This window comes from Idiotropiscis lumnitzeri, chromosome 1 (genome assembly GCF_059441095.1).
Source record: "Idiotropiscis lumnitzeri isolate Australia: NSW breed Sydney's pygmy pipehorse chromosome 1, RoL_Ilum_1.0, whole genome shotgun sequence".
NCBI classification, from domain to species: Eukaryota; Metazoa; Chordata; class Actinopteri; order Syngnathiformes; family Syngnathidae; genus Idiotropiscis; species Idiotropiscis lumnitzeri.
In genome coordinates this window covers 9029662-9050686 of record NC_142391.1, presented here as the reverse complement: position 1 = coordinate 9050686, position 21025 = coordinate 9029662, and the positions used below count along the sequence as shown (strand labels likewise).

Sequence of the window (21025 nt, the reverse complement as noted above, 5' to 3'; positions counted from 1 at the left end):
CATATTTCAATTTAATCTTTCATTACAAATGGGACACAGTATCGTAAGTATTCTGTTCTTGTACTTCCCCGCGTTGTTACAATATGCTGTCCACATTCTTTCCGCCTTGACGGAATTCTGCGCTCGATATCAATTTCTCCGTAGGTGTACCTAATAATGTGTCCTACGGTTGTTGTGTTTGTCCTTCCGCACTCAGGATGAGTCAGTGTTCAGCATCTCATCACGCTTCGACAGCGGTGACACAGCGACTCGTTCTCATTCCCGGTCACAATCGTCGTCTTTGTCCTCTGCCCGTGTCCGCATGGAGGTAAGAGTCAGCACATGTCACATGATGCAACCTCACTTGTTGTTGTTGTTGTTGCTGCTGACCGGAGTTGACATGCAAAACAGCACTTGTGTATGTTACTCAGGATTTCAGCTGATGGATGTCAAAAATATGAAAGTTTAATGCCCAAAAATCTGATGTTATGGTCAACTCATGATCAGTACTGATGTGTTAAATATGCCCATGCTCTTTCTTTACGGCGCCTCTAATGTCTTAAATGGTGTCATGTGGAGCTCTGCTATGACTACAAACATCAAGAAAGAGGGCGGGGGGGGGCATGCAGGCGGAAAGAGGAAGTACTTCACTGTTGCCGGGCTATAGTCTGTGTTGGAGTCACTCTTAACATGGCTTCCATTGTGAAGAAGCAGCAAGCAGAAGAAGGAAAAAGCACCGTAACAGCCGATCTGGACGGTTGTAAGGAGAAGACGACGCTGGGGATGGATCCAGATTTCTCGGATCGACTCGCTGCTCCTGCGCAGTCACCCTTGCCGGAAGCAGAATACGACAAACTACTGGTAAGGAATACAAATTGTCTTGTTTCTATATGGCAAAATATTGGTCAACTTGCTTTATTTGTTGACAGAATTTATTTTGTATTATGAGACTGTATAATTCAGACTTTTAAAATGTGTATTAATAGATGTTATTTGTTCAGCGGGTATGCATATTCTCTATTAAAGGTATTTTATGCATGATGTCAACACCCATTTATGATATGTTTGAATACAGTTGTGTTCGGGTAGTTCTCAGAAAGTACGATCCAGGTGTGTGACATGAGAGCCCCAAAATGAACTTTTTCCAAACCAGGTGAAAATAATATGATTGAAATCAAATCTTTCTCCGCTTAGATGCGAATAAATACAATTCCCTCAGGTCTTTGTTTGCAAGGGATGCCTTGGTACTCCATTGTTTCCTATTGGGGCGCTTGGTACCTGAGCACCAAGCACTTAGCACTCAAGTAAAAAAAAAAAAAAATTGTCACGAGTTCGAACATTTCATCTTTTTGGTGCAAACAGGATGTGGAGGCGGTTCCGATGCCAGACGGTCAGCTCTGTCTTTTGGCTCTTCCGCCTGAGTGCTGTCAGGGGGAAGGTCCAGATGCCACGCCTTACCTCAAATTGTTCTGCCGCCACATCACTGACCGCAAGGTAAGTACAATGCTACCTCTAAATCCACTTCTGACACTCGGGATTTCCTCCGATTTCAAAATGTATATTTACTCCCTGACCTTGCCAGGGTGTGGTTTCCGGTATCCTCCTGGTAACGACCAACAAGCTCTTCTTCGACCCGTGCAAGACACACCCACTGGTGAAGGAGCACGGCTGCGAGGAGTACCTCCTGTCGTGCTCTGTGGACAAGTTGTCGTCCGTCTCCTTCTTCACCGATATCTCGCATGTTCACTTTCACTACTCCCAGCAGAGGTATAAATGAATTCAGCGTTTAAATGTGCCTTCAGAATGTGACTACAGTGGTCCCTTAACGAACAAGTTTCATTTGTTACATGATCAAGCGAGGAGCTGCTATTTAATATTAAGTCAAATTCGTTTTCTCCATTGAAACAAATTGAAATGCCATTAATCCGTTCTAATCGCACCTTCTTAAAAATACAAAAACATTTTTTCTAAATTCAATGAAAATGCTAATAAACTTTTCTTACCAGGTGAAAACTTTAGCAGAGTGTGAGCCTCTTCTCCGTTTTGAATTATATTTGGCAACTGTGGTTCTCGTGTTTTTTTTCCTCATTTCACTCGTGCGGCGGCGTGTAAGAAGCTTGTGTAAGTTAAATTTGGGATCGTAACACAAATCAAGAAATACTGTCGACCAATAGACATCTTTTGTTCTTTTTTTGACCAAATCATCAGTTGATAGACTGAGCCAAGGCACTACTGTTAAAAAAAAAAAAATCATTTTTTGATATATATTATTGTCCATATGTTAAACTCAACATTACAAATATTACTGTTGGAAAATTATAATACAACTTCCTATCCTTGCACGTTTTTCTTGTTTGGATTAGATTTCAATTTTCAAAAAGAATTTCCATCACAGGTTCATTTAAATCTGTCGATCTAATCTGGAGTTATTCATTTATTTATTTGGGTTTTTTTAGGAGAAAAGGGAAGAAACTTTTCCACCGGCTAAAAAATGCCAAAAGCCAAGATCCGAAAGTGGAGTCAGTTTCACTCGTGGCACCCGCAACTCTCTCCAGTTTGAGTCTCAACAAGGAGGCTCCAGCGGCAAGTCAACCAACGGACAGTCGAAACGTGTCTGAGGAACAGGTTGATAAAAACCCATCGGAGATGTCAGACGCTTCCAGGGGAGCTCTCGGCGTAGCCGCCACCTTCTGCTGCGGCGCTCCGGACGTGTCCGGTCAAGTGAAGCCGGCTGAGGAGCAGTCCTCTTCTGTGGGGAGTCAGACTGCAGGTACCTCATTGTGTTGTGTTGAATACAGTCAGATGTGTTTTCAAAAATAAATTAATACATACCTCTTTGAAATGTCCAGTGCCTGGAAGGCCCTCAGCAGAAAGTCCCAGATGTGTCATGTTTGTGCGGCTGCGGGTTCAGTCGTCTGCAGGAAAGAAAAAGCGTGCCGGAGGATTTCAATTTGGCATGACTGAAGCGACTGCTGCCAGGCGGGAAGCCTGGATTGCACTTTCACAGGAGAGGTACATCGATTTATGCCATGGGGAGGGGGCAGGGCTTTGGTCGGCACATGCATCACGTGAAGTGGTTCTCCATGACGTGCCCAGTTTTAGAAGTAACCTCTGACAAATGGTGCTGTGAGCGGGATAAACAGTTTCAAGGAGCTTCTGACGAATGGTTTCGGAAGTGGGATGCTTAGCCGTGAGGTCATGTGTGGCGTGCCAACTGGTTTGAAATAGTTTGAAATGAAAAATGGCTCACCAGCTTGTTTTTATGCAGGAAAAAAAAAAGAATCTGATGAATTCCCTTGTCTGGTGTTTTAAAAAACATTTCCTGGGGTTGAGGTCAGGGCTCGCACGTTCTTCCACTTTCACACCCACAAAGCCAATTTATAGAGTTCCTCCCGTCTGAGTTAATCTTTCTACACATAGATGACCAACAGGGACGTTAAAATCCTGAGTTGCATTCAGGAGACGTTGTTTGGCAGCTTGTTGACACAGCTGCTAACCTATTTGCGCACCCAAGCTGCCCTCAATAACCGCTTTCTGTCCTCCCGCGCAGCTCCAACGAGCTGCACGCCTTTCTCGAGCACCGTCGACCCGACTTGTGCCTCTTCAAGGGCGGAGGAGCAGGAGGAGGAGAGGACGGGGAGGCGGATCACAATGAAGAGGAGTTTGTGCTGGTGGAGGACAGTGACGACAATGACGAGAAGGAGGAGGAGGAAGTGTTACAGAGGCAACGCAACTCGGGAGATGACTGGGAGGTGAGTGGTTTGTTTTTTGGGGACGCTGCAAATAATGACTGCGTTTATTTGAAGAAGAACAAAGTTTCGGTCTTTTTGCAGATGGTGTTAATGGAGGACAAGCCAGGCCAGCTCACTGACCGGGAACCGGAAGGGCTTAACGCCATTGTGGAGGACAGCCACATTTTAGAAGCCTCACATGTCAGAGAGGTCAGTATTGGGGCACGCCCTCGTGTCTTAGGAACAGATGAAATAGCGATGAGCAATTTAATTAATTAATATATATTTTAACGATTCATACATATAATACCACAATATATGCATGTGAGGTGCAGGTATTATTTTATGCGAGTTATACTTTGCAATAGGCACATTTGCATTTTAGGTTTTATTAAGTGTGAAATGGTTGCAATTTTTGGGACATCCCTTTGACTATTACTAATTATACAACATGTCTTGGTAAAATGATTACTTTATGAGCTAATAATGCTGTAGGTGAATGAAGTTAAATTAAATCATAAATCAATTTAAATCAGCGGTCCTTCCCTCTGGAATGACTTCCCATTAAATGTTGGGCAAGCCCCCTCACTGTCCACTTTTAAAACCCGTTTGAAGACGCATCTTTATTCATTAGCTTTCGACTCAACGTGAGACTGTCGCTCTTCTTCTGGTATCTATTGTATATGTGTTTTAATTTGCGTTCTAATTTCCCGCTAATTTATATGACACCATATGGAAAGCGCTTTTTTACAGCCCAGTTGTGAAATGCGCTATTTAATTAAAGTTGGGGTGTATTGTGTGAAAACACAGCTTATTACAGGTTTATAGCAAACTGTGTCATAAGTGGTATGGTTAGCCATGCGGTCATCCATGGCTTGGCCTTTTCTTAGGACAATGATTCTTCACTCATTCACTGCCAGCGCAGTTAAACTGAATATTCGTTTTGACTTCGATGGCAGCGAATGAGTTCAACCGAGTCCGTCACATAAACGCTTTTCTCATCACCTCAACTTGTCTTAGCTGTGCAAGGAGCTTCCGCCAAAGACGGTGGGCCACGCCTGGCATCTGGCATACAGCACGTCTCGCCATGGCGCCAGCCTCAAGTCCCTCTACCGCAAAGTGAGCGCCGCCGACTCGCCCACTCTCGTCGTCATCAAAGACGCCCTGGACGAGGTGATGTCTCCGCGGCGTAGAAGTGTGTCGCGACTACCGCTCGTGCTGGAGCCTCCTCTCTTTTCCTTCCGCAGGTATTCGGGGCTTTCCTCTCGCACCCGCTGAGGCTCAGTGAGACGTTTTACGGCACGGGCGAAACCTTTCTCTTCATGTTGTATCCTCGATTTAAGGTGGTTAGCATTTTTGTGTGGTGTGAGCTGGACTTGCTAATTGCAGACCTGCAGTTTGAGTGAGTGTTACTGTTTATCTTTCCACAGTGCTTCAGATGGACTGGAGAGAATTCGTTTTTCATTAAAGGGGACTTGGACTCATTTGCCATCGGCGGAGGAAGGTAAAGTTGACAATGAACTAATGCTCTAATGGAATTTTTTTTTTGGGAATAGAAACCTATTCTCTGCTATTTGCTGAAAAACTCACTTATTTGCTGTTTTGTGTTCAGGTTGAAGCCATTTCTAATGTAAAAAAAATGTTCTTTACTCTCTTTGTGTGAGGCAACTACAGTGGTGCCTTGAAATCCGAGTTTAATTCTTTCTACAACATTGGACGTAGATCAAAATACTCCCTACTGGACCAAAGATCATCATTTTCCCTTGAAATGAATCCGAATGCCTTTCATCCAGTCCAGCCTCACAATAAATGATTTTGTAAATATTTTTTAATAAGTAGAACTATGGAATATTCTATTTTCATAAAAAAGAGAAAGAATATAGGCTTGAGTATTGTCTCTCTACATGTGTTACTCCACCGTTTATTTTCAAATATCTGTTGCGTAAAGGATTATAACACCACAATATTGATGCTGTTCGTCAGCCTATCTATGGCATTTCTCATTGCGCGTTAGCTTTAAGCCAGGGGTGGGCAAACTTTTTGTTTAGCGGGTCACAATGAGTTCTAAAATTTGACATAGGGGCCGGACCAGTAGCAGATGGATGGAGTGTTTTGGTAACCTCACCTCATATGAGAAAATAAATTAATTTTAAATAAAAGTGAACAAAAGCATTACAATAATATATGTGTCTTTGAAAAAACACAGTATTTAGAAAATAAAACATTAACAAGGTTTATCCATTTAATTTTTTTCAAGTTCGGCGGGCCGGATTAAAACGTTTAACGGGGCCGCATGTGGCCCCCGGGCCGAAGTTTGCTGACGCCTGCTTTAAGATTTTAAAGCAAAGTTACGTGGTTGTTTTAAATGTCCAATTGTGTTTATTTTGTTTAGTTTGACAGTAATGTCAACTGGGAGTGGCAATAAACATCTTGAAGCCTTTTTTTTAATTTATTTTTTATTTATTTTTTTTTGACGAACTGGTCACTATCTGCCAAACTGCCGCTTGTTTGTGATGCAAGTTGGGTTGAGTTCACTGCCATCATACTACTTACATCTCAAATTTTTGCTCGCAAGCCAGGGCAAAACATTTTGCTACAGCGCATATGTCAAAAAACCTCTAAGTCGAGACTTTCGTACGGCAAAGCACCTTTGTAGGTGAAACTGAGTTTAGAAGCTTTATTTATTCAGGATATAACCTTCCCAAAAGGTAAAATGTGCTTTGCTGCTTTCTACATAACAAACTTTTTGGGACAGGCGGCAATTAATCAAGGATGTTAACTATTCGCAGCTGGGCTCTGTCTCTATCTCAATGTGCTTTACAATTTACAGACGCAAAATAGAATTTGTAGTTCACCCGAACAATCTAATGAGATCAAATTCAAGAGCTATAAGAAAGAGACTTCCTTTTATTATTTAAATTTGGGATACAGGTTTACAGTGTGTATATTCATTCACTTCCCCCTTTTGTTTTTTTTCTTGTCCCGCAGCGGTCACTTTGGTCTGTGGGTGGACGAGAATCTGTACCTGGGCCGCAGCAGCCCCTGTCACACCTTCAATAACTGTTGCCTCTCAGAAACCGACGACTTCCGAGTCATGGAGCTGGAGGTGTGGACGTTCAGCTGAGGCGTCTCAACTGCTCGCTTGCCGCAACCGACGCTGTTTTCCTCCGACGCAGCTGTCGTTTCATGATACCAGTTAGGTCAAACTGTTGGATTTATTCACACGGTCAAACGCACCACGGTGAGCGGGACTTTGGAGCACTGGCTGCCAGAAGGGACGCTTTAATGGATGACTCATTGCTGCGGGCACACTCTCAAAATAGACTTTTGCACTTTGCCCCGTTTGTGAATTGGCCATCATTTATTATGGAAACAGCTTTGCATCTTCATGCCCAGCCGTGTAGCCACTTTCGTTTGTAAAAAAGCATTTGTGAACATTATTGAATGGTGTACGAATACTCGCGTATTATGTATGCTAATGCTCTCCTCTTGACAGGATGTCATCAATAAGTGTCACAAGGCTGCAGAAAATAAAAAGATTATCTATAATTAAAATTGATCACATTTCTTTCTTTATTTTAGGCTCATTTCTAATTCTGCTAAAGTCATTTTTGGGTGGATTAAGTTTAGATTGCAATTACATTTGATATTTGCCTAATTTAGTACGGACCGGGGGCAACATGCCCCCGTCCAGAATCTCAGACCGACCTTCACAGTGAGCATGACGTCCAAATGAAAATGTCAAAAGATTTGTTTTTATTTTATGTGCTCACGAGTGGGTGAGAGTGCAAAGGATGTAAAGATTTCGATTTAATGACCGCTGATAATTTTAAAGTTTATAATACATTACCTATTGCTGTCTTGTTGAACCAAGATGATGCAATTTATTTATTTTTTTTTAAATGCATTGAAAATAATGGAAAAAGTTGAGGTTAGCATGTTGGATTGTCCCTCTGCAAGCATTGCAGTTTCTCATGTGGCCACTTTGCAAAATGAATTACCCACCTCTGATCTAAGTAGAAGAGTTGAGCTGCTTTTTACAAAGTCTTTTTACCCACTTTTGAATCTAGAAGATAAATATCTTTTGCGTTCACAGTGGTGTGTAATTGGACAGTGTCATAATGTTTCTAATATTTTGCAACTCGTTTAGCTAAGGTAACCAAAATATTACGAAATGTTCTGCAACTACAAAAATCAGCACTGTTAATCCATCCATCCATTATCTGTACCGCTTCTCCTCACTAGGGTCGCGGGGCGGTGCTGGAGCCTATCCCAGCTATCTTCGGGCAGTAGGCGGGGGACACCTTGAATTGGTTGCTAGCCAATCGCAGGGCACACTGCGCTCACACTCATACCTAGGGGCAATTTAGAATGTTCAATCAACCTACTATGCATGTTTTTTGGAATGTGGGAGGAAACCGGAGTACCCGGAGAAAACCCACGCAGGGACGTCAAGAACATGCAAACTCCACACAGGAAGGGCGGAGCCGGATTAAAACCCTGCACCTCAGCACTGAGGCCATCGTGCTAACCAGTCGGCCGTCGTGCCACCCCAGCACAGTTAAATCGATCTTAAATCTTCTATTGATGGGAATTTTTTACACAGCTTTTTTTTTTTTTTTAAATCACAATTTGTGTGGTTTATAAAAAAAATAAGATGTTAAATTTAATGTGCAGTGCTAACAGATCACACCTCATGCTTGTAAAACAAAAAACAAAAAAAAACTTTATTTTGTCTTGTGCAAAAAATACAAGTTACAGAAACACAATGTTTGCTGTTAAATTCAGAATTATATCATTCATGAGAATTAGCAAAAGACCTTAACAATTTGTCTTCTCCTCAAAACATATTGAAATCAGTCACATATTTGCATCCTTTTTTTTGTAACAGGAACCAGTAATCTGATCCGATGAGGACAAGAACTGACAGATAGCGTTGCTTTGACTAAATTGCTCCCTTTGAGGTGAATCGGTCAGAACCAGGCAGCTTGTCGGATTCATTTGCAACACTTAAAATGCTAATCAATTGCTCAAAATTATAACAACGGTCTTTGGTGTAGTGTATCTCTCCTCCGACAATCTAAAACACACACAAAAAAAAAAAGCACACGAAATATGTACAAAATACGTAACTTAAAGAAAACTCTTCAAATATGCTCAAGCTTCTCTTCGTATGTTTTGCTTCTTTGCATTGAGCTCTCAGAAAGCTGCTCACGATTTGTACCGTGTCTGAATTCCTCATATTGTGCTTGTACTTCTCCTCCTGCGTCAGTCCCTGAAGAGGGAGTAAGAGAGGGGCGTTTCCTCTGGGAGACGCTTCATCAGCAACTATCATCAGGTTCTGCCCGGCCCCAGAAGAGCTTTCAGGCGGCACCGTCACAAACTGCTGAAAAGCGCCTGGAGGCTTCTCTGCACTTCCACTTTCCCTTCTGGAGGCGCTGACTGCATTTTTATTGCACAAATATAGTACACAAATTTCCAGATGAACTTAAAATGCACGATAATCTTCTTTATGGTGGAGTTTGCAGTTACAACAACAAAAAAAAAATACACATTTTAGCAGCTCTCAGTGCTTCGCCACTTAAACTCTGGTTTTCTCATCACGCTTGTTTAGCCACAGGAATGATCACACGCATTCATTCACACACTCTACGGTGCCAGATACTGCTTCGCCCTCTCCAGCCCCTCCTTCAGGAAACTGATGTAAGTAGAAGTGGAGGGGTCTTCAAATCCCCCGGCGAAGCTGAAGGTGCTTCCGTCCTGCTCCTCGCCCTCATCGGGCTTCATGGACGTCTGGTCCAGGAAAACGTTTGCATTGATGTGATGGACCTGCAAATGAGAGGGTGCAAGTCTCATTCTGTGATGTAATTGTTGCATTTGTGTCTGGAGCATTGAAAGAGAGGTTATTTACGATGGTTCCATTCGGCAGGGCGACCATCATCTCCACTGGGAAGGTGTACTTGTCAAGGTGCAAGCGGGCTTTTTCACTCAGGGCGGGGCTGAGTGCATCAGCCTGCAGCAGAGGAACAGAAATGTTTGTTTTCATGGGGGATATATTATGTTGGGTATAAAATTAAACAACCAAATACTTCTTTTGTTAAATGGCTATTTATGGTAATGGTTATAATAATTTCAGATTTGTCATTATAGTTTTTATTTTGTTTTGAGTTTCCTTTTTTTAAATGTAGTTTTAATTAGTTTTTAGAATGGGTTTGTTTGTTTTTTTATTGTTTTTTTATGGAAATGCTCTATTTAAGCTGTGTTTTTAAAGGTTTTAGTATTAGTTTTAGTTTTTAAATATAATTACAGTAATGAATTAATAAATATAGATATACAATATGGTGTATTTCATGTGTGCAAGATTTAATAGAAAAAGGTCACGTGAGTATCTTATAGAACAATCGAAATATATTTAAAACAAAAGCTGTTAGTTGTTCAATTAATTTTGTGAAGGTAATATGCCGTTTCAATTAGTTATTGTTTTTGTCAAAAACACTTTTTTGATTTCATTGTGTAACCAAAATGTTTTTTTTCAATTTTAGTTTTCACTATTTTGTTCGTTCTCATTAACTGTAATCAACTTGTTGTGAACGAGCAGTTCTTCACGTCAGCCCCACTGTTCATTTGCATAACCATGACACACAGTATAGTGTATGAACTGTTGCCTCCACCAATTAAAAAGTATTTATCGTCTTCATAGGGGCTTCGGGTAATTAGACCGCTTTATGTGATTTTATAAAATCTTGAAATCTTGAAGGAGTTCTCACCTGCATGTTCTCCAGCTCCCTAACCAGAGACCAGCTGCTCACAAAGCTCTGGTTGAGCAAAGCCAAGACGGGCGAACTTTCCAGGACGGTCTCCCGGAGAGTTCGCCCGGAACCTACAGACCAGAGATAAGATAAGCGAGACATGCAGATGTTTAGGGACCAAATTCATCAAAGAAATTGTTTCTCTGTGAATGCTGAGAGTTGCTGTAGTCAAAGGTCCGTAAATATTGGTTCAGCAACACAAGTCTCATATGTTTTGGCCCGAAATTCGTTTCAGCTTTAATTAAAATCAAGTGACTGGAGAAGCAATAACAATCGTTTGTAGTTACGCCTCCCACTTTTAAAGGGACCAATGTAACGCAAAAATTAGTAATCATAGAAAAAACGTTCACTTTTTAAAACTTGGCTGCAAATGCTTCCGATCATCAGATGCTGGATTTGTGCCCGGGTGATGCTCTGCCAGGACTCTCAGCAATTGTCATTTTCCTTTAGGTTTTGTTTTCAGCAAGTGAAACCGATGCTCAATTGGGTTCAGGTCAGGAGACTGACTTTGCCATTGCATAACATTCCACTTATTTGCCTTAAAAAAAGTCTTCGGTTGCTTTGGGGTCGTTGTCCATCTGCATTGTGAGTTCTGAAACATTTGGCTAAATATGAGCAGATATTAGCTGAAACACTTCAGAATTCATCTTATTGTTTTTATCAGCAGTCACATCATCACTTTCTTCTTTCAGATTGAAGATTTCACAATTTGTCAGTAGATATTGTGTGTACAAATACGTATACCAGTGTAAAACTGAATATGTGTATTAACTCATTTAATCGCAGTGTTTTTCTGGATTTTGACTGATTTTGTGAGGCCAACAGTATTATCTTTATATTGTGTTCTATAAAAACACGGAGCTGTGACGCAAAAAAAAAAAAAAGGATAAGACGTATATATACGTCTTTGGGAGGCAGGACTACATTTTTGAAAAGATATATGGATTGAATGAATTAAGATGAGGTCTCATTAGATAAAAAGTTTGACACACAATTTGTCTGAACTATACGCCTTCAGAAGTTCCACTGTGCCACTTTGTGGTTATGAGCAATCGAAATGTCATCAGAGCATTTTAATTATATTTATTCTACTTAGTAAATTTCTGGCAATGCAATAATTTTCTAGGCAATTGACGAGCTTTTATTTTCTCCTTGATCCGGCAGAAAGAAAAAGTATATTAAGTGCTTGGGCTGAGTAAATACTCATCCCAAATGAGTCACAAATTTGTTTCCTACTTGAGGTTAAGGAGGGTGCTTGGTTTTAGACTGTTCAGATATATGTGGCTTTGAGGTTACGAACCGCGTGAAATGAATCAACTAGCATAAAACGACGTCGTCGTGCAGCACAAGAAGGCACACTTGATTACCATACTACTTACTGTCTTTTCCTTTGATTTTATTTGTGGCCTATGAATGGCTTTCACACAAATAGTTACTGAAATTAGGACCATTGCTGTAGCGTAGCTAAGTGATTGACCACAGTGTTTTGAATTGGAGTAACAGAACTCTTTTTTGTAAATCAAGAACCTATTTGGGGCCCAAAAAAAAAAAAGAAAACAGCGCTTTCCGAAACAATGCAATTTACTCATTTATTACCATTGACGGCTAAAGACGTTTAAGATTACTTTTTTTTTACTAGCATAACAGTGACTTTTATGCTAATACTTTTTGCTTTTGAGACGCTACAAGCATTTGAGCAGTCATTTTCTTCTCTAAAATGCCAACAACAATGAAATTATGTTGCCAAAATAATATATTAACAAGTAATCACCACTCTAACAATTTAACATTTGACAAACTTAAACTATTTGGATGCTATTTAGTAGTAGTAGTAGTAGTAGTAGTATTTAGTAGTGTGTGTGTGTGTGTGTACATGAATGTCTACACATTACATCATCACTTATACTTGTAAATTTAAATAACCTCGATAATGGTTTCTCTCTTATGTGACAGGCTTTGTAGTAGAATTGACATGAAAAACACTTTGATTGATCACAACTGCTTGTAACGGTCAAATTTCCAAACACCAGCCATGTACGTGAGCTTCTGCAATATTTTGACCTCATCCAAAGAGATCCAATGCTGCCATCTGCTGGGCAGAGTTAATGTGTTTGGGTTTTTTTTCATTCCCAAATTAATAATCCAACTAAACCTGGCCAATACTTTCAGAACCCTAAATCCATAAAGTAGTTGACGATAAATTCCGTTTCTGTAAAGGTTTCCGTTGATAACATTATACGTCATCTGCGCTCAAACGTTGAACCTCAGTCTCACCTCAGCAGGACTGGTCGTCTAGTGCTCCCCAAAGCAGAATGGAATGCACCAATTTTTTCTCTGCCTCGGCTTGCTGGAAGGCCTCTGAAAAAGGCAGGTAGGAAACCTGCGGGACAGCCCAGTGTTAGACATTAAAGCAACAAGCTGAACAACACCACATCGTCACATTTACCTTCTTGAAGGGATATAGGGTGACCTCCAGGCGACGGGCGGCTTCTTTCTGATCGATTTCTGCGCTCCATTCGATGTCCTCAAATACAAACTGAATCGGCTCGGCACTGCCGCTTCGGCTGTCAATGACATTGCCCTCCTCGTCCATGATAAAGGAGGGAACGGACGGCCCGGTGGACTGCAACTCCAGCTGTGGAACACAACGCCATGCAGCGTAATGAGGCTTCATTTGTTCAAAAGTCAGAGTTATTATAGAGATGGTGATCCCATAATGAGAAATGTTTTTCATTCTTTTTTTTTTTTCATCATTTCATTTTATAGTAGTATTATCCATCCATTTTCCATACTGCTTCTGCTCTCAAGGGTCGCAGGAACCTACACCAGGTATCTTCAGGCAGTAGGCGGGAGACACCCTGAACTGGTTGCCAGCCAATCGCAGGGCACACAAAGAGGAACAACCATCCGCACTCACACTCAATTTAGAGTGTCCAATAAGCCTGCCATGCATGTTTTTGGAATGTGGGAGGAAACCGGAGCACCCGGAGGAAACCCACGCAGGCACAGGGAGAACATCCAAACGCCCCACAGAAAGGCCGGAGCCAGAATCGAACCCACCACTGCACTGTGAGGCCATCGTGCTAACAAGTCCTCCACCGTGCCGCCTAATAGCATTACGCAGTACATTTTGTGACTTATTTTTTTTTATGTGCCCTGTTGTTTTGTATTTTTTTTAATAGGTTTTTAATACATGAGTGGAACAATTCCATATGGTTGGACTCAGTGGGATTGCGATTCAATTCGATATGGTCCAGGTATCTTGAGAGGTTATGATGTAATGACTTTTTCTGTTATCAATTTACATCCATTTGAATGACCTTGTCATTAAACCTGTTAAGATATATCGCTCCAATAAAAGACGATTTGATATGTATCTCAATATATTTCAAAGTGGAACGATTCAATTTGAATTGATGCACTTTTTTTTTTTGTTACACCCTTGGCTCAATAAAGGTTGGAAAACAATGTAATACCCAAGTAATATCTGTACTATAAAACAGATGCTAAGCAGACGGAAAGACTTTACCTGTGGTAAGTATCCTATGTCAACCTCCATGTTGCTGCTCTCGCTGGCACCGTACAGCCACTCCATGTCCACATTCAGAGACCTGAGAGACAGGCAAAGGCAAACTTCAACTTCTCTGCCAGCATGCTGTATTATGTTGTGAATTTCAAGAGGGCTTTACTTGTCACTGGGGACGAAGAGGTGAAAGTGGCGCACGTGAGAGGCGTCTTTCGAGAGGACAATGTTGCCTGTGAATTGGCCCGGCGTGAACCAGAAGGGAAAGTTGGGGACGTCGTTTAGCTGGAATTCTGCATGAGTCCTGTTTGGGATTAATAGGAGGAGAGTTTTTTTTTTTTTTGTGAAAAGGACAGTGTTCCATCTGACTATTAAAAATTAAACGCTTTCGTACTTGCATGCAATTATGAATGTTTGAGAAGTGCACATGTGCATGGCATTGAGGGCCGCGGCTTTGGCTTTTGCACCATGCTGCTGCTAATGTGATCACTATTATTATAAAAATGGAAATTGAGCTTTGAATGAGAACAATTTTCAGAACATGTTTGACGTCAATCATACTGATTTTCTCCTCACCTGAATACGATGTCGTAATAGAAGTCGTTACTGGCGCGTATGCACGCAATGGTGCCCTGAGGTGCAAAGCGAGACTTTATGAAGGGTCGGGGGTGAAACATGGTCAGCAGCGAGTGGATAAGAACCTGCGGCGGGAACAAGAGCGCAACATGTAGCATTCATTTGGATTTGAAGTGAGCATTTTTTTAAAAATACCTCTTTGCCCTTCGGTGAGGGAGGGTGGTAGCGGTTGTTGGGCAGGTATCCCGTGAAGATGTTGAGTTCGCTGGGGATCACCCACCACGTGTCTCCTATCTCCTGCTTATTCTTGGGCGGGAGGAAGACCTTGAACTGGCTGGCAAAGAAGGAAGAGGAAGGCACGGCTGGGCTCGTCCATGAGCGCAGACCACTCAAGCAGCTGTGAGAGACCTGCAACGTACACCCTATCAACAAATCTGCAAACTTTCAGGGGCAATTTTGCTTCTCTCAGTAAGAGACTGACTGATGTAAAAAAAAAAAATCGCAAAATTTTGCAGTGATCGCTTAATCCATGTTCTACACACTATTTGAACAAATTGTAATGAGTGATCCTTTTGCTGTTTTTGCTCCTACCCCAAGGAAGCCATCTTTGCTTTTTGTCATGGAGTCCATAAGCAGAGGCTCCATTTTGGCCTCCAGTGTTAAAGTCTCCCCATGTGGGTCTTCAGTCACCTCATCTTCAACGTCCCCCGGTGGTGTAATCCCTGTGAAAAACAAGATAAGGGGACGTCATTGATTATTGCACGATGGAACGGAAATGTTAAGTTTGAGCTACCTGTGAGTTTCTCCACAACTGGTTTAAATTCCTCCGGACTGAGATAGAGGTCATGGTCGGTGTCTAAAGAGGAGAAGAGAAAAAGCCCCTCGGCACCCAGACTACGCACGCTCTCCTCCTAATGGGGGTGGGAGGGGTAGATTCACATTGATAGGCCGTACTAGAGTTATTTCATTGTCAATGTGCGCTGCGACAAAACTGGGTTACTGCTGCAACAACAGATTTTGCAGAAATTGGAAAGAGTGGAAAAGATCTGCCCGGAGCCCACAGATTCTTTGCATATGTTCCATCCAGTCAGGCCGTGTCTCAAACACATGTTGACTGCCAGATACACAATGGGTGGCAGTGGGGGGAGGGGGGTGGTGCAAGGAGCATATTTGAGACCAAACGCTGAGTTTTACCAGCTGGGATGACTAAAAGACACACCCTGCTGGTAAATGTACAATGGGCTGGACTAACTGCAGATGTGGCATCAACACCAGAGTAGACCAAACGTTTAGGTGACAAGAGACAAAATGGGTCAGTTATTGCACACCATTTTCTGGCAATGGGCTGTTTCATTTGATTTGATTTGATTTTGGAAAATACAATGTGCCTTTTAATGGATTGCATGTGTTTTTGGAGTGCCTGTCCACATAGCATGTTTCAAATTGAACAACCTAAATCTTTAGTTATCTGCCTATTACTAAAAATTCGTTTTATGCACTTAAGATGTTAGCTCATTCACTGCCAGACATTATCACGTGACCAAATTTTAAAAAATCAGGTGACATTCGCGAGTTGGTGTGATGTAAATTTCAGTCGAAAGCAGGTCGCAGTACACGACAAAATGGCAATACACTGAGATGGATAAACAAGGGCAGTTTAAAACGCTTGAAGTACGTTTAAAAAAAGAAATAAATAAATACAAAGGTTAACAAGGCTTAACATCAGAAAACTTTGATCAACCATCACCAAAATAATTTTGGACAACATTACTTACGCCGATTTCAACATCTAAAATGATCAGACGATTACCTTGATTGCGGGATTTTATGGAGGTTAAGTGTTTTCGTCATTAAACGACATTAAACCGTAGTTAGTGCCCCCTGGAGAGGAAGACGTTACTATCAAATTAATACAAAATACTTAATATTTGCAACATCTGAAGTTGGCATAAGTGGAGATGACCACATTTTGGTGAAGACTGATCTTAGTTTGGTGCACACAAGTGACGTTAAAGTTGTTCTATTTAGAGGGGAAAATTTAACGCCTATAAAATCCCAAATAATGGGGTGATCATTTTGGTCAGGGGTTGAAAAGAGCACGTGTAAAGATATGTACGTAAAGCGACATTATATTCTATTTTAGACGGTCCCAAAAAACGTGTTGATTTTTCTACAAACGCAATATAAATCAGAATACCATACCGTGTTCAGACTAATTAGGGTGCATTGAACATATTGACATTTATTTATTTATTTGGTTAACTTCGGCTTTAATAAATAAATCAACTTTAATAATTAAATAATAAATAATTGCCCCAGACAAGTTTGAGTTTACACTATTATTAGTTCAGTGTATAGTCAATCATAAGAGAAACAATATTACAAACAAGTAAATTATTGGAGCTGTCTGACTGTCTGAGCTCACGTGTCGCTTTAGAAGATGTGTTTCTTGATAGTACTTGACGCCCCAAGCCAGAAGAGGAACAGCAAGAACCAGTAGCAGGACGGACGTCCGTGTGGAGATCCGGGAGCCGGAGCCCCGAGTCTGCTGTCCCCTCTGGCCGTCGTTGCCCTCCTCCTCGCGGCTCTCTTTATGCACGTCCGCCGCCATCCCCTCCTAATATAAAAGCATGTCGGTCGGATAACATAAAAAAAATGTCTAACCGCAGACTTCCTTCTCAATGGCACTAACGGTTATGCTGCATGAACGTCCTTTCTCGGGGGGATGAAGTTCCCAGACAATCGCTAGCAAATTAGCCCCACATCCCTGGAGGACAGATCGCCGAATGCATCAAGAGTACAAACGAACCCACGACCACCCGGAAATTATGCTCTTGTTTTTTCAAAGTAAAGAAAACATAAAATGCGAGACACGCAATACGATTACATTCTGTAGCGCTGTATGCTTGACTTAAGCTTTTATTTTGAAACACTATTTTCGGAAATGGAATTTCAGTGAGTTCGAACAATTTTGCCTATTATTTTTTTAGGTTTTGGCCCCTTCTAGTTACAATTTATTTTTGTGGGGGGGCAATTTTCCGCGCAGGAAGCAACTGTTAAACAATTTAAATTACACGTTAGTCTGCCAAAAGGAACATTTGATCGGAATCTGCAGTTTCTCTTCGGTACAGCATCTATCTGTCCACAGAGGTGGCAAACATACATTATGTGCTGTGATTAAGTAGACATAAAGATACTTGTGAAAAAATAAAAAGTGATAAAAGTACAATGATTAAATTCATGTACTTAAGTAAAACAAATAAATTTAAATAAAATGAAAGAAAAAATAGTCAACTCAGAAATTGTAATCGACTTCTCATTGTCTATTATGTATATACGTATTACCGGTTATGATGGATTGGCATAACAAAAAAAACATTCTCCACACAAAACAGTTTGGATTAACTCAAAAATATACCTTATCTATGTGTTTTCAGATTAGACACTTTTTTTAGAAGACAAGAATCTAGCCATTTCCAGCAGAGTGTCATCCAACCAAGGTCAGTTCCTTTTAAATACTGACCTGAATTTAAATTACTTTTTGAATAAAATGACATCCGCTTAGGATGAAGAAGGTAACAGTCCTATATTGACTACGTACGGACTAGAGAAAAAAATGCTGTTATCAGTTTTCAAATATAAGGATTTAAAGCAAAATATGCAAGTGTATATTTCTAGAATCTATTTCGGTTGAAGTACTGACTCATATTTGGCTTTTAGTCCCAATAATCTCCATATTTTTTCCACAGTATATTGTTCCACAGTTATATTAAAAAAAAAACAATAAAACACGTTTAAACTCAGGATGTGACGTACAAACAATTTAGAAAACAACAGTTTCATCAGGCTTGTGTAAAGGCAATCTGACTCGCTTTATTACCACTCCCACACACTTCATATTTACATAGGTTACACTGGGTATTACCTAGAATAAGACAAACCCTTTAATGATGCTGATAATATTCAGTCACTTGTGAATGAGCTGGCTGCAAAAACACACAATTTAACGAAACCTGCATTTTTGACTTTCGGGTTTTGTAAAGTTCTGTTCATGGAAACAGAGCTTTTCAGCACATGTCTTCTTCCACAGGTTGTGTCCTCACCTCCACGACCTTTGGAGGGATGTAGGAGCCCATCCCAGCGGCTCTCTCTGCCTCTGCTTGCGTGTACGGCTCCTCCCTAAGCTCTTTCAGCCTTTTTGAAGGAAAACCAGGCTTAGCGTCCAAATACTGCAGATTTCAACGCATGCAAAACTAATGAAGCCTTACCGTCTCTTGTGGACTTTGGTCTTGAAGTGGTCTTTCAAAGATTTCATATCCACGAAATATCTCCTGCAAGAAAAAAAAGTCACTGCATTAGCCAACTAGGAATGAAGAACCACAAAAGTCCATTCAGCCGTTTTCTATAGCGCCAGTCCACGTTAGGAATGCAGGAGAGCTGGAGCCAGTCCCACGCAACTTTCGACAAGAGTTCAACATTATCCAAAATGGACTGAAAGTTCTGGAGCTCTACCTCGACAGTGAACAGTAGTACAGTTGTCCACTTACGCGCAATGTAAACAGTAGTGCTGTGCACATCCAGTCACATCATAGTCCACTTCCTGATTTAGTAGTTTGGCAGCCGTTTCAGGCTTCATGTCCGAATGGATCTCATCCAAGTCTTTTGTCCTGCGCTTTGTCTTCCAGGTCTTTGCAATGTTCTTCTTTTTGCCGTTATTGTGGTTTTTCGTTTGTTTGGACTTCCCCATGATTAGACCGGTGGGCTGTAACGATAAACATTGGATACAATGCAAGATAACTGAAATGTAATAGCTGAGGTGGGGGAATAGAGTCACATGACTTGACACTTAACTTCGTATGTACCTATGTATGCATGGATGGATGGATAGATAGATATTCCAAAGAACAAAATAAATGTCCCATCTTTTGTAAACAGTTTCTGCAACAAATTTCAGATTAACACTTTTTGCACCGTTTTAACCACAAAGTAACCATAAACAGATTTTATTAATGAACCCCACAAGATTTTATTAAAGTGTGTTAATCTCTTTTCTTAATCTGGCTATCACGAACTAATGGCTATTTTTTCACTCCATGGTCGTGGGGCTTAATCGTTATAATGCGCGCGTGCAGCAACTTTAAAATTCAAGCCTACGCTATCTATCAAGTTTATAAATACCACAGGCCGAGTTGTACTGTTTTCTTTATCACGCGACAAAGGTAAAACATACGCCTGTTTCTTTCTTTTTTAGATGTTTCAGCCTTTTTTTCATTGGCGTCATCGTCCTCATGTTTACTTACCTCTCACACGTGCAACCGGAAGGAGTGGAGTCGTTTACTTCCGGGTCGAAAGAAAGGAGACGTGTGACGTAACTGTAGGGGGCGTCGAGCACATTTCTGTTTTTCTAATGAAAAAAGCATGATGTATTTAGGGATGGTTAAAAAAAACGTTGTTTGTATTTCTTTAAAATGCCATAACCCAGTGGTCAATGACGTGACAAATCGCCTTTTTATTTGTGTGACACTCCCCCAAAGAACGGCGACTACAGTGAAAATTTCGCCTGAAATACTGCCACCGCTACAATTATTTATGGGCGTCGATCTTATTTTTATATCGCCTGTCCGCCACAAGATGTCTAATTAATATTCCAACAAACCATGAAGGCAACGTCGACTAAAAAGTATTCGTATTTGATAACCTCTAAATTTACATGAAAGACTTATACAAAAGATTATTGATGAATGTATGATAATAACAACAATAATTGTTAATACCAAAGATTTTGTGTGTCCAAAATAAAAAAATTCAAAAGCGTTGTTTATTTGTGAAGAATATTATAGGAACAATTATGTTATCAAATGCAATGTAGAGAAAAGTTTAATATCACACTGCACAACAACAACTATATGGTATAGGTTTTGTTGCTAATCTTGGTTCACACATTAACTAACAATTCTGGGAACAGAACATAGCCACCTGCACCCAGGTCAAGCCAACCGAATAAACTCCACTCTAAATAAACATGAAAGGGGTGCGGATGTGGGCAGGATAAACAACAACTGTGACCAGAATGCACATACCTTTGAGAATAAACATACCTTTGATACTGTTGTGATATGACATTTTACTTAAACCTGTATTGATTTCTGTATTGATCGTAATATTGTGATATAACCTGTGATTCTCAATAAAAGGTCCGGGGAGTGTAGGAAGCTTCAGAGATCCGACCTGATCACTGGGGTTTCATCTCTCCTGGCCAGACTCTTGCCACTTGGTATCCATGTCTATTGTCTCTGAATTTCCTACTTGTCATGGCGAGGGTCACTCCACCACATTTGGTGTGATTCTCCCGTTACAATATTATGTCTCGTTGAAGAATAATGAGTGGCAAAAACATATTTATTCTT

The 21025-nt window shown here is 40.9% G+C and overlaps 3 protein-coding genes across 6 annotated transcripts in view; 1 reads left to right on the top strand and 2 right to left on the bottom strand.

The window, feature by feature from the left end:
* The window catches only part of LOC148343083 (oxidation resistance protein 1A), a 10638-nt gene extending 3369 nt beyond the window's left edge, over nt 1-7269 (top strand). Inside the window, exons 5-16 of one of the 2 annotated variants that reach the window (XM_088315093.1) lie at nt 197-307; nt 694-840; nt 1342-1473; nt 1562-1746; nt 2436-2749; nt 2829-2991; nt 3530-3731; nt 3813-3920; nt 4731-4883; nt 4958-5053; nt 5141-5214; nt 6699-7269. In XM_088315093.1, the coding sequence (XP_088171219.1) occupies nt 197-307; nt 694-840; nt 1342-1473; nt 1562-1746; nt 2436-2749; nt 2829-2991; nt 3530-3731; nt 3813-3920; nt 4731-4883; nt 4958-5053; nt 5141-5214; nt 6699-6834 (1821 nt within the window). In that variant the 3' untranslated portion in view covers nt 6835-7269. Of the gene's footprint in view, nt 1-196; nt 308-687; nt 841-1341; nt 1474-1561; nt 1747-2435; nt 2750-2828; nt 2992-3529; nt 3732-3812; nt 3921-4730; nt 4884-4957; nt 5054-5140; nt 5215-6698 lie in introns of both variants that reach the window. The other variant, XM_088315085.1, reaches the window with a different exon arrangement.
* Nucleotides 7270-8410: 1141 nt separating this feature from the next.
* On the bottom strand, nt 8411-17397 carry selenon (selenoprotein N). The gene is made up of 13 exons (XM_088315075.1): nt 17311-17397; nt 17044-17235; nt 15412-15529; nt 15210-15340; nt 14814-15026; nt 14619-14743; nt 14209-14346; nt 14049-14130; nt 12966-13154; nt 12794-12899; nt 10478-10590; nt 9622-9723; nt 8411-9539 (listed from the first exon to the last, which is right to left on the bottom strand). The coding sequence occupies exons 2-13, from the start codon at nt 17227-17229 to the stop codon at nt 9360-9362; spliced, it is 1683 nt and encodes a 560-aa protein (XP_088171201.1). The 5' UTR covers nt 17230-17235; nt 17311-17397; the 3' UTR covers nt 8411-9359.
* A 1069-nt stretch (nt 17398-18466) lies between these two features.
* On the bottom strand, nt 18467-20022 carry znf593 (zinc finger protein 593). 3 transcript variants are annotated; one of them, XM_088305578.1, is made up of 4 exons: nt 19919-20022; nt 19166-19380; nt 18887-18949; nt 18467-18812 (listed from the first exon to the last, which is right to left on the bottom strand). In XM_088305578.1, exons 2-4 carry the CDS (start codon nt 19363-19365, stop codon nt 18686-18688), a joined length of 390 nt encoding a protein of 129 aa, XP_088161704.1. In that variant the 5' UTR covers nt 19366-19380; nt 19919-20022; the 3' UTR covers nt 18467-18685. The 3 variants fall into 3 exon arrangements, with proteins under 3 accessions (XP_088161704.1, XP_088161694.1, XP_088161705.1); XM_088305568.1 differs by lacking the exon at nt 19919-20022 and adding an exon at nt 19849-19913; XM_088305579.1 differs by lacking the exon at nt 19919-20022 and adding an exon at nt 19481-19823.
* Nucleotides 20023-21025: the final 1003 nt, after the last annotated feature.

Bases quoted from the DNA above. Each gene is read 5' to 3' on its own strand.
- znf593 (XM_088305568.1), bottom strand. From the start codon at position 19,908: ATGAGGACGATGACGCCAATGAAAAAAAGGCTGAAACATCTAAAAAAG. The intron at 19,381-19,848 runs GTATGTTTTACC...TTATCGTTACAG, and splicing joins TAAAAAAGAAAGAAACAGGC to CCCACCGGTCTAATCATGGG. The intron at 18,813-18,886 runs GTAAGGCTTCAT...TCCTTCAAAAAG, and splicing joins ACCAAAGTCCACAAGAGACG to GCTGAAAGAGCTTAGGGAGG.